General features: G+C 37.1%; 1 protein-coding gene across 2 annotated transcripts in view; it reads left to right on the top strand.

Annotated features, from left to right (window-relative positions):
* NFX1 (nuclear transcription factor, X-box binding 1) overlaps positions 1 to 13,074 on the top strand; it is a 95,260-nt gene that overhangs the window by 26,646 nt on the left and 55,540 nt on the right. For both annotated transcript variants that reach the window (XM_075212883.1, XM_075212882.1), the window contains exons 8-13: positions 533 to 632; positions 6,772 to 6,989; positions 7,138 to 7,235; positions 8,142 to 8,172; positions 11,576 to 11,658; positions 12,891 to 12,999. In XM_075212883.1, coding sequence (XP_075068984.1) covers positions 533 to 632; positions 6,772 to 6,989; positions 7,138 to 7,235; positions 8,142 to 8,172; positions 11,576 to 11,658; positions 12,891 to 12,999 — 639 coding nt within the window. The remainder of the gene's footprint in view (positions 1 to 532; positions 633 to 6,771; positions 6,990 to 7,137; positions 7,236 to 8,141; positions 8,173 to 11,575; positions 11,659 to 12,890; positions 13,000 to 13,074) is intronic.

Raw genomic sequence — 13,074 nt, 5'->3', positions numbered from 1 at the left:
GCAAGGATATCAATGCAATATTTAAGGGTGGGGTATGCTATTGGTGGGCATGTACAATTAAAAAGCAAACAAAAAGGTGGCAGTTACAACCCAATGGGTTTACTCATAGCCTACACAGGTGGCTAACTAGTATATACAGTCAACTGTGCTAGTCTCAGTTAAGCAAAGACCATGTTTGAGGTTACAGTACATTTATGACATAATCCATCTGAGTCTATTCTTTTACTTAAATAAAATTTAAGAATGAAAGAAAATGGCAGGTTGCTAAGGTTTACAGTACTGTTTTTCACAGCTATTTGTGCACTAGTTTCTTATGTCTGCATTTGTGTTTTAAACAGTTTACATACATTTGAAAGAGCTGTCATGGATTTGCCAGATGCAAACCTGAACGTTTTGTAACTGACAAATATTGTAATGTAGATACCATCCATAATATCATGAACTCCTGTGCAATATATTTGTTGCCTAGTATTTAATGTGTAATAAGAAAAGGGTCTTCAGCAAATGAATGATTTGTTTTAATATCTCTCAGCATGCTATTGTGGCGGAAGCTCTCGAGATGTGTTGTGCGGGACGGATAAGGATAACTACGATGGATTTGGAAACTTTTCCTGCCAAAAGCTCTGTGACAAGTAAGCTTCATTCATTCTAATGCCTAGTCTTTGCTGTTTCCTGGTCCGTTCTTGCAATCTGCACATGCACGATGCAAATACAAGACACAATACATTGATGATGCAATGGGGTTTATTATAATCCTTTATTGTACAGTGCTGGACATACATTAGTACTTTATAAAGGGCAATATAAATCCTTTCTTAATGCGTTATTTTTATGTCTTTACAAAATATAAGAAGATCCTGCTTGATGTAGTTTGCAATCTAATAGAAATTTGTTAATTTTCCATATTACCATCATATGCTTGATTTGTTTGCCATGCTGATGGTTTCTTTCAGTCTTGGCAATGACACTCTGTGGCTCTACCATATTGTAAACTCTTTCACTGGATACTCGGGACCCCGCAGCTGTTAAGATTTGTATTCAAGAAATTACTATTCTTTAGTGAGGAATTCAATTTTTGCTCGCACTTCTATGGGGCGCGAGGAAACAATTCTAAGGAACATCGCGGCTAATTTAACGCATTATTTTTTTGTATTTACAAAAAAATAACGCCCCCCCCCCACTTAGAGGTAGAGAAGACTATTCACATACAAACTTAAAATGACCTTTTACCCAATTATCCTTCATGGTTCTTGGTATTATACTGTGTACTTCCTAGTTTTGTACAACTAGTCATTTGTATTGAGTCTGAACTCGACTAAATTAGATGTTGCTGAACCTGTGTTGCACTGTGATTTAGTGTATGGCTATTGTGACATCATTCTGCTAAGTGTTGTTTGCCCTCAAGAAAGGGTTAAACAGACATTTATAGATGGTCTTTGATGATTTGTCGCTGATCTATGTCATTGGCATAGCATACACGTGCATTCACACATTCTAAACGTAGATAGTTGTAGTTGGCCCTGCTAAATATAAAGGCAAAGTGCTACAATAAGGGTGTACATAGATACAGTTGCTAGAAATTCACCCCCATTTCACATGTTTTTCTTTTCAGTTACATAGCACACTTGTTGATCACATAACTCTTCACCTCCTTGTTTTAGTAATTGGTAATAGTACCTTTAGCTGCATTTGCTGCTGAGAGTCTATTTAAGTCTCTACCAACTTTGCACGACTGGACACTGCAACTGTCACTCGCTCGATTTCCATCTTGTTGGTTAAAGTGTGTTGATTGATTTGAGGCCTTGATTTTGACTGTGCCCCAGGATATTGTTTTTTGCTGCATATTTTGGGTCATTGACATAGGTCTTTTGCAAGCTGCAGCATGTTTTACACCATGATTTGTCTATATCTTGATCCATCTGTATCACCCTCAATATTGATGCATTTTTCAGTCCCTGAATCAGTGAAACATCCCCATAGCATTATAATCCCACCACCATGTTTCTGAGTAGGCATAGTGTTCTTGGGATGATGTGCAGTGTTATGCTTAGGTCAAACTTGGTGGCTTGTATTGAAGCCAAAAAGTTGGTAGTCCTTAGAATATTCCTCCACTTGTACGTGGGTGTCCATCGTGCTTTCTAGTAAACTTTTATTAGGGTTTTCTCTTGTCGCCATCCTATAAAGTGCAGATTTGTCAAGTCTCCTGGGTTCGTGAATAGTTTCTCCTTTCTTTTCTATGGAAGACATGCAATTGAAACGCTTTGATTGGAGTCTTCATCTTCCTGTGTACAGTTAATTATGTGACCTCTGAAGACAGGGTTTATTTAATACTTGCCTTATCAATTATTGTCCTCGAATTGTAACTAGGATTACATTTGTGTGGTTTTTTTTTTAACATTAGAGTATGAATGACAGACCTTTCCTCACTGTCCAGAGAGACCTTGAGGTTGCGTTCACATGCTTCCTTGTGGGGTGAAAACCTTAAAGTGGGTGGGGCTGTTATGGAACGGTATTGAATTGAGATGTTCTCTTTGCTACCTACAGAGTAAATGCAGTTACGTTCAAATGGGAAGAGAGCACAAATTTTCTTGTCTGAGATTGGGTTTGGATGTATCTCCGGGTTTGTAGATATTGAAATTGCGTGGGGGGAGGTGGTATTTAGTGCATATTTCTTCATAGGATACTCAGGCAGATTCACCCATGCCATGGATGACACTGTCAAACTTGTACGATTTCTACAATTTAGCGAATGTCTGACTGGCACTGAGGAAATAGCGGGTGGTTCCGAAGAGCTTGTCAGATTGGACTTGTAGTGGGACAAATTAAAGCGACAGTTAGCCAAGTCCCACGTTGATAAAGTGAATGAAATACAGGGGCAGGCATACACCGAGGCAGGCCTATGGGTCCTGGGAAGCCAGGGGAGGTAGTCCAGGGGCATGTCTGAAGCCAGGGCATTCTCTATATTGACCCAGGTTAATGTGCCATGAGATGACATGGCTGAGTTGTGTGTCAAGGTAGTTTTGTTAGTATAGTTTATTATACAGGAATTAACAATACAAAAGGGTCATTCCACATCAAATCAACAAAATTTTATACAAAATTCTACCTTACATTCTCTAATTTCAATACAATTTGGTATAATAAATGCTGCCATGGGTGTAAAGAAAACCCCCAAATCTTAGGCTGATATATGCATTGGTTTTGAAGTTATACGCCTTTAAAGTTGCACTTTTTTAATGAAAAACTTGCTTTTGATGTTTTTTTAAATTGTATTTGTCGCTCACCTGATTGAGCTAGAAGTTGGGCAAGTCCTCATTTTGAACCTCTTTTATGGGCTTCCATATGATACAGCATCATGTTTCAATAAAAATTAAAAATATAAAAATTTCAAAATTAAAATTTTCTCAAAAAGCCATATTTAAATTTTTTTGAAAAACATCTCAAAAATTGTTCATATTGGTGTTACTAAATCCCCAAATTGTTTTTCGGGATCATGATGGGATCATCTGCTACAATAGCTTTGTTTTCAGTGATTTATTAAAATTGTATTTATTGAGGCAGTACACATCTGAGAAAATCAACAAAACAATATTTTTTCCAGTTCATTTGATTATAGGAATGCACGTTCCTCTTTTAGGTGTGTTTGGGGACAAGATTTTACAGACAACGCCTGCTCCTACTTCTGCGCAGGTGTGTTAACTTATGTGGAAAGATACTCTTTGTAGAAAGACACTTCAGTTGTGTTGAATAGGCCTGCCTTTTACAGGGACAGGTTAGGTTTGGGTGGGCTTTAATTAGTGAAGAAAAGCTCTTTGGTCACTAATTTAAGCCCATCCAAATCTTACCTGACCCTGGACCTTTTGTATCACATTTGAAAAAGCGGAGTGTTTAATTACAGTAGAGTATCAGACTGGGAGAATGTGTTCTGGGACTAGGAAGGAACAGCAACTTGGAGAAGGGGTGCTGGGAGGGAGAGACCCAGCAGACTGGGAGCAACACTGTACTCACAAGAAGAAGCCTTAGTCACCCAGTCAGGCAGAGAAGAGAAGGCACAGCCCATGAGGCTGCTTCTGATCTCCATGGTCAGAGGAGCATGTGATGAGCTCCACCAATCAGAGCTCAGCACATGCTCCTATCACCTCTACGCAATGTCTCATAGAAATTATTTCCCCAACTCCCTGACAAAAGAATAACGATGGAGGAAAGTGACAGGTACCTAATTGTTTCAAAGCATTTAAAAAGGCTAATTATACTTCTAATAAGAAGGGGTTGAGAACTGTTTCAGAATGGATGTGTAAATTATTTTCTGAAACACCAAAAGTTGCAAAAGTATGTGCCAGCTGCAGAACACAACTTGGGACACTTCAAAAAGATCAATAGGGTCATTGTTCAGTTCTTCAAGATAATGTAGTATCGGCTCCCATTTGCTGACATCAGTGGGTATGGTATGTAACTGCTGTCCATGATAAGAAATGGTGACTTGCATTTATTCTGGAGAAAGATGAAGCTGAAGTGAAAGCGATGTTCCTCCATCCATCTGGTCCATCACCATCTTTATCATACCCAGAGAGGCTGAATGTTTTATGGATTATTATGGGTAGATGTTCTGTGTAAAATGAATCAGTCAACTCCAACAGGTCGAATGTACACACTTTCTGAAATGGAAATACTAAATACAAACAAAGACTTCAGCCAGTTCCAACCCATCACGTAGCATCATCCATCCAAAGCAGAAGCACCGAATGTTAGTGATCTGTAGTAAGCTTTCTTATAATATGTGAAAGACATAAAATTAAAACAAGCAAATGAATTGCGCAGAATAACCGATTCTAAATTTATTGGGAATCTAGCTAATACATATAAAAACATATATCTATAAGAGTGAGTGTTAACTCTCATGTAAATACCATATAAAAGTTGTTAAATATCACGCATAATTGAATATATAACACAATGCGGCATAAACAGAAGGCAATTGAAGCTATAAGTTAATCTTCACAGAAAATACATTGTTAGGTAATTAGACAAGGTAATGAGCATCACACATATCAAATTGGTTAATCAAATGTAGAGATCTGGGTATAAAAGTGTGTACACTTGTTCTCATTTAATGAGAATTATGGATGTAAAAGTTACTCATTTATGAGATAGAGACTGTCCATTTCGTTATAATCCGGATAATGTATTGTTATAGCCAGTTGAAAAATAAAGATAAAAAAGAGAGTGTATCTTTATCATATATTCTTAGAGTTATGGTATAACTCCACTGGAATAAGTGTACAAAATTGGTTCCTTTAGCTGTTCATACGGATCTTATAGTAAATAGATCACAGGTTTCTTAATAGTGCTTTGAAGCTGGAATGGTAAAGATAATGAGAGCCCAATTGGTATATCTTCTTACCGCTATAGCGGCTAATTGAGAGTAAGAATCACCAAATATATCCAGAGAAAATTCATTCAGACTCCGGATTATAACGAAATGGACAGTCTCTATCTCATAAATGAGTAACTTTTACATCCATAATTTTCATTAAATGAGAACAAGTGTACACACTTTTATACCCGGATCTCTACATTTGATTAACCAATTTGATATGTGTGATGCTCACTACGTTGTCTAATTACCTAACAATGTATTTTCTGTGAAGATTAACTTATAGCTTCAATTGCCTTCTGTTTATGCTGCATTGTGTTATATATTCAATTATGCGTGATATTTACCAACTTTTATATGGTATTTACATGAGAGCTAACACTCACTCTTATAGATATATGTTTTTATATGTATTAGCTAGATTCCCAATAAATTTAGAATTGGTTATTCTGCGCAATTCATTTGCTTGTTTTGTTATATATATATATATATATATATGTATATGTATATGTATATGTATATGTATGTATGTATATCTACCTAACACTGTCTCCTTTCTGAATTGCTGCACCTGATACCGAGTTTAATTAACTAGCTGCATATGTTTCTATTAGCGCCAGAGACATAAGTTGTTTAAAGACATAAAATTATCACAAATGTTTGAAATATTTCATTATGTAACATACTGTGTCATTGTACAAAATATACATCAAGAGGATTGTTTAAGGAGATAAATTAAAAGTAATAAACAGATCTAGATAGTTCTCATTTACATTATTGTAACAAACATTCCAAAATGAAAGGTCTTCTAGCAGATGATACCATCATGATCCCAAAATAAAACTGGAGATTTATTAACAGTATGAACAATTTTTGAGATGTTTTTTAAACATTTATAAATATGGCTTTTTGAAAAAAACATTTTTAATTTTTACTGAAACATGATGCTGTGTTCTATCTTGTATGAAAAACCATAAAAAGAGGTTTAAAGTGATACCTTGCCCAACTATCTATCTCAATCTGGTGAGCTACAAATGCAATTTTTAAAAAAATGTTAATAGCAAGTTTTTCATTAAAAAAGTGTAGCTTTAAAGGTGTATAACTTCAAAACCAGTGCACATATCAGGCTAAGATTTGGGGGGTTTCTTTACGCATTTATTTTACCAAATTCCATTACTATCTGAAACGGCCAGTTTGAAACCCTGTGTTTATTTGATGTGAAATGACCCATAACTTTTTTTTTTTTACTGAGCATCAGTTTCTATACATGAACTAGTGTGACAGTATTTGTAGTTTTGGTGTGAATGTTTTTAGAAGAAGTTTTGCGAGCTTAGTTAATTTGGCTAATGTTTGTCAGTATGAATGTTTAATATGCTGTGTTTATTTGTTAATGCCAGGAAATTAAATTGCGGTAAACACGCATGTACAGAGGTCTGCCACCCACAGCCTTGCCAGCCTTGTCCTCGGCTCCCCCAGGTAGTGCGTTTCTGCCCCTGTGGACAAACACCCTTGAGCAAATTACTGGAGTTGGGTTGTGTGGACCGAAAAACCTGCACAGATCCAATACCTTCCTGTGGAAAGACCTGTGGAAAACCCTTGCCTTGTGGTTCTCATGGTAATCAAGCTAGCATTTCCTCTTTCTATTTGTTTTTGTGCATTTTTTAATTGGTTATTTCTGATTGAGCTGTAATGAGGGTGAGAAATGATGACTTTATTGTATTTACAACCAGTTTTTATTTAATTTTTTTTCCCCTGTTTGTCAGATTTCATACATACCTGTGAGAACCTTTGTCATGAAGGAGAGTGTGGCCCTTGTGCTCGCACATCTAATATATCCTGTCGCTGTGGCTTTAAAACAAAGGTATGTTTTCATTTTATGAAAACTCTATATTTTTGAAAGTGTGCTGGACAAAAAGCAATGTAAATACAAATCTGTAAATTTCTGTACTGTTAAGGCTGAAGTCACACAGCAGCACCTGAAAACAGATCTTTGCCAGCTAGTGAAGAATGGCATTGATAAGAGCTGACTGGCTACAGTAGTGATACTGTCAAGTGAAGGGGAAACGGCTTCCCTGTCACATGGGAGTAATTCAACTCTGAGAAGCCTGCATACAGCGTATTTTGTGCTGATTTTTCCCTCTTGTGACTGAATTTTCCTTTCTCTTCGCTGTTTCACCTCTTATGAGCTTTGCTTGTGTCTGGAAAAGGGCAGCATTTTATCATCTTCTGTGTGATGCAGCCCTCACTAACTGGCCCAATCCATTGCGTGATGTTGACTCTTGCTCTTCATGCTGTCATGCGAAGGCCACCCAGGCAGCCATGATGTTGTTTTCTTTTTTTTATTTGCATTTATAATGGTATTCAGGCATTTATCATTCTCTTGACTTATTTTAAAGTAGATAATATGCATTTCAAGTAATTACTTTTTTTGCATTATAAGAATAACAAAGCTGTTTTAGTTAATGCGAAAATGGTAATGTTGCTGTTTTTACCATTTGGTTATTAAGGTAATTACAGATATCTTATGTTTATAATGCTGCTATTTTCGTAGACTACCAGCCTGCATTTGCAGTTGTAGAAATTAAGATCTGAAAGCTTCATAACATCTCATTGTTCTAAGATGATGTAGCCTGTTGTAGAAGCTGTTCATATTTCACTATAATGTGAGGGAATCCATGAATATGGCTTTAGTTTTCTGTGCTCACGTAGTAACCTAGTTCCAGTTGTATTTTCCTCTGTAACATCTAACAATGTCACTATTCCACAGGAAGTCCCCTGTGCACTGATACAAAATGAAGGTAAGAAATTTGGGAGATATTGGGCTAAACCATTTAATAAATTCGATGTTTTATATTGCATATCAATCTATAACTCTGTTGCATGATATTACTTGTGAGGTTGTAATGCTTTGTTGTGATATTCCTGGCAATTATGTCATTGTTGAAAATTTGATGCATACAGTTTTACCTTTAAATTTGTTTGTTCTACCACTTAAGTTTGCTTTACATAGACTAAAAAAAAATATTATTACAATGCCTACCTCAAGACAGTGGCGCATCCAGGGAGGGGCGTTCGGGGCGATCGCCACCCCTAGCAGGGGCTTGCTGCTGACTGCTGCACACCGTGCAGGTCCGTTCAGCATTGACAGTGTGCTGCCCGGCTGCTCTGATTGTGTTTTAAACACAATCAGAGCAGCAGAACAGCACACTGCCAATGCTGAACGGACCTGCACATACTGTGCAGCCTTAGAAATTAGAAAGGGGGAGGGGCCTAACCCCCCCCCCCAAAAAAAAAAAACAACCCCGGGTAGAGCAGTTGCCTAGATCCGCCCCTGCCTCAAGATGCACCATTACAGAAAGGAGGAACATGTATTTTTGCTGCATAATTGTGTCAGGATAAAGAACAAGTGGTTAGTGGTTCCCTCTGTGTGAGTGGAGGATGAGAATAATTGTGAGATTAGTCTCACAGCAGGAGCCAGTTATTGCTTGCTTACTATTGGCACACACGTAAGCATGAGGGGGATTGTGGGAAGAGTGCTGTTGTGCCCTGTAGGGTTAGCATTCTGCACTCAAGAACTACAGAAGGGGTGTGATTAAGCATTTCTTTAAATGTTGTAGGTGGTGGTAGGGTGGTGGCCATGCCCAGGGGGCAGGTCTGTGTCCTATGCATTGGAACTCTGCTTCAGTAGTGTGATTATTGCAATTTTGCATCAAACTAGGGTTAGATTTAATGTTCTTATTTTGAGTCAGTACATGGACATACCAAGGATTAAATTTCTATCTTACCCTTGGCCACTTATGCTGCATATTCCCATCTTAATCATAACACCTACTGCCCAAATCATAACACCCCATTTGTGTAAAAAGTTTTAAAAGTTACCTAGACAAGTAAAAGTAAACAGCCATGAAAATTTATGAATTGAAGTTATAATCCAAAACACAAGTCACAACTACAAACTTTGTAACGTTGCTCCACCTACTCTTCCAATCACTAATAGTTATAACACAATTTATTTTTAGTCAAAATTATTATACACGAAAAATTGTATACAGAAGTATGCAATTTTAAAAATATACTAGACAATAAACAAACAAGTAAGGCTTGTGTACTTGAATCATTATTAAAATAACATGTCAATAAAATGTTACCATAGGCCTTCTGTATATTTGCCTGTGGGTGTAGTTACAGGAAGTCATTGTTATTACATTTTATAGAATATACAATACTCTGCAACACTGTACAGAGAAGCTATAGTAACATGAGTTACCTATTAACAGACAAAATAAACCAGACTGAAACAGTAGGTACTCTATTCCTAAGAGAGCTTACAATATAAATAGAAGAAAAGCTGGAGGATTTGGGCTGAAGGCATGGCGAATCAACAGCTGTGACAGGATGGCCCACCTATGCCACCCTGTCTGTTGTTGCTGGTAACCGGCTGGGCTCACTTTGCCCACCGTTCCCTTACGTTTTCCCAGATACGCCCTCTAACCGCAGTAGGATAGCCTTACAAATGCTGCCACCACTGGACTCTTTACCGGTATCCAGTATCGGGTTTCTTCTGAGTAATTGACGCTGCTAGGTGTTCCTCGTTACTGGTGAACCTGAGCTAGTACCTGAATTCTTCTTATGGATCAGGGTGACTGTGGATGGATTCCCCCCCCTGGCTTATCACACTGACCAGAGCTGCTGGGTAGCGGGCAAAGCTGGGTCCAAATCTCAGAACAGCTGGGAACGGATTAGTAGAGTCTAATCTGTAGGTCACAGGGATAAAGAAGTTTTCAAGCAGGTCTTTGAAGCAAGTGATGTTTATTTGCTCACCCTGGTTGAAGGTACCAGTAGACAGGTCAGATGAAACAAAAAGATCATTTTTCAATACCCAACAATGATTTTTATACAGGTTTGGACACAGCCTCACAGGGTAAGCCAACCCCTTTAGGTCTGAGCTATATTTAGAATCAGGATGCAATATGTTTACCCAAACATGGATTTATATGCAATGCAAATCTATCAATATTTACACCTATCTGTGATATCCTAAAACTTGCTGTGATTTCCTGCATCTTGTTTTAGACACAGGAAATTAAACTTTCCTGTGCCTTCAGGTGCTGGACCCTCACACATCAAAAGGTCTAATTAACATGGGTCCTTTCTTCAGACAGTTGCAGAATACACATTCCCAAAGAAAATTTACAGAACCCCAAACAAGTCATTTCCATACTCCAAAATACACACAAGCTTTCCTCAACAAAGGCTTATTGCATCAGGTATATACCTCAGAAATAATGCATTTCTGCTAGGAAAGTTAAAACAAAAGCAAATTTCCTCCCCTCATCTCAGAATAAAGATATTTCCTATACACACAATATCAAAAATAAGTACATTTGCAATTATATAAATAAGTGCCCTTCGCTATTTTCTTTAAGTAAATGTATACCATAAGTAATCCAGTCACAACAGCTTTCATCGCAGGCTTCACTGAGGAGCGGAGTGTTGAGAGACTTATAGAAAGTTTTTGGAGGGTGAAAGTCAGTCCACTGTAAAAGATAGTGTTCCATAGATGGAGTGAAGCATTAGAGAACGCTTGTTAATGTCACTGGAAGTAGGTTCTGTGCAGATATTTTAGGTTTTCAAAGGGTCTGTACTCTACTATCTACCTGAAACAAAATTTCATGTGTAGTTATATAATCAAATAATATCCATTGAGTTATTTTTATTTACAAAAGCGGCTTGCTTTCATCAGTTCTTCGGCTAAGACAGTACAAGCATTGTACAACCGCATTGTATTAATGTGCATCATGTTAAAGTTTGAATAGTGCTGTTTGCCAACTGGAACATGGAAGCTGCTGAACAGGATTCACCTGCTGATGAGACAAGATGGCCTTTGAGATGTATCTTTCAAGCTCCTCGCTTTTGAGGGAGAGCCAAGCTATGATGCAGGATTCACATATGGCCAGCAGGAAATCAGATTTGGAAAAAAAAAAACACTTTTTTTTTTTTTTTTGTCCATAAAGATCTTTTGGCAGAAATAAGTGTTAAGTTTGTGTCCCACATATTAATGTGCCTCCATATTGATTACCGTCTTGAAAAGTAATAATTTAGCTGTATCACACCATACATTTGTAATTTTTCTATTGAACGTTAGCAATCTTTTGTACCAGATTGTTTGCTTTTTCATTAATTTACCTTTTTTCTGTTTAGGAGATCTTACATTCATTTGTGACAAGCGTTGCAACAAGAAACGTCAGTGCGGGCGACATAAATGTAGTGAAATTTGCTGTGTGGTAAGTTTACTCATTTATTATCAGACCCCAACTACTGTATCTTATTTTTCTGGTCCGGGACACTTAAAGTGGGCTTTGCACTGTGAATTATGAGTTTCTGTTTCTTTGTTACACTATAGTCACTGAAAGTCATTAGAGGGCTCCCCTTTCCTGATCGTGTCATTTTTAGAATTTGGGAGGCATGATCAGGGCAATGTTAGTTTTATGGCTTGTACTTAGTAAAAAAAAAAAAACCTCGCTGACAATTGAATAGCCCCTTAAACTAAGTTAAGTCATTTTAACGTTGTTTTTGTATCATTTTCGAGCGGGTTAACTTTACCTGCATTTCAATTCCATTTTTAATGCTACGTTTTTTTTCATCAAACGGTCCTCTCGCGCTTCAGTAGACGGTCTATTGAAAGTATAGGGTGTGCGAGAGGCAGCTGTGATAAAAGCTATTCAATTGTTTTTTAACGTGGCGGGTAAAACAGGAAAATATGCTGTTTTATCTCGCGCCTCCTTGGGGCTGTTAAAAATAAAAAACCTCTGAAAAGTATTTGAAATCATGTAAAAATGTGGAAAAAAAGTTAAACTTATGTTTATCACTAATGCCTAACTTGTGTAAGTTGATTTTCTTGTGAAAAATAATGAAAAAATAAAATCACAAATTATATTTATGTATGTTTTTGGTACAAATATGTAATGTGTTTCGACATGGTATAGATGATTGTATGGTAAAAAATAGTTCAATTAAAAAATATGCTAAAGAAAGTACTGTAATGTAGAAATTATGAATGTGTAATGCAATCTAATGTATGGAACTGTATACAAAACCCGTGGTATGTATGTATATTATATTATATTATATTCTATTAATCACACTGCCTGAGGTTGACTGTGGTGTTCTTATTTGATGTATTTTTTAAATCAAATCAAGCAATTTTCTTGGAAGAGGAGTTAGTGCCTCTTTTGTATTAGAAGGTCTAATAGTAGGCCAGAGCAAATGTCCCTTTATTTCAGGCCTAGTCTTGTCTTATTCTGGCTCAGCGCTTTGCAGAGGAACCTTTTCCTTACTTTCCCAGAATGAATGGGTATAGGACAGCCATATTTCCACATCATGTTTTGTTAAGGTGTCCTTAGGAGAAAATTGTGCATGAAGTTGCTTGTGTAATTTTGAATACTTTCTGCATTTCAACTGGAAAATTGAAAGTATCAATTTTGACCTGACTTACATATGTTATATTTCTGCACAGGACAAAGAACATAAGTGCTCCTTAATTTGTGGGCATAAACTCAACTGTGGCCTTCACAGGTGTGATGAACCATGCCATCGTGGGAACTGTCAGAACTGTTGGCAAACAAGTAAGGAGTTTCCCTAGCTAATTGTACATTTAGGGGAATCCATTAGCTGAACCTAAATTGAATTCATGTTATCAG

The sequence above is a fragment of the Mixophyes fleayi genome, chromosome 5 (genome assembly GCF_038048845.1).
Source record: "Mixophyes fleayi isolate aMixFle1 chromosome 5, aMixFle1.hap1, whole genome shotgun sequence".
Lineage (NCBI taxonomy): Eukaryota > Metazoa > Chordata > Amphibia > Anura > Limnodynastidae > Mixophyes > Mixophyes fleayi.
Note: the sequence above shows the minus strand (reverse complement) of the source record. Positions and strands in the feature narration are given on the sequence as shown.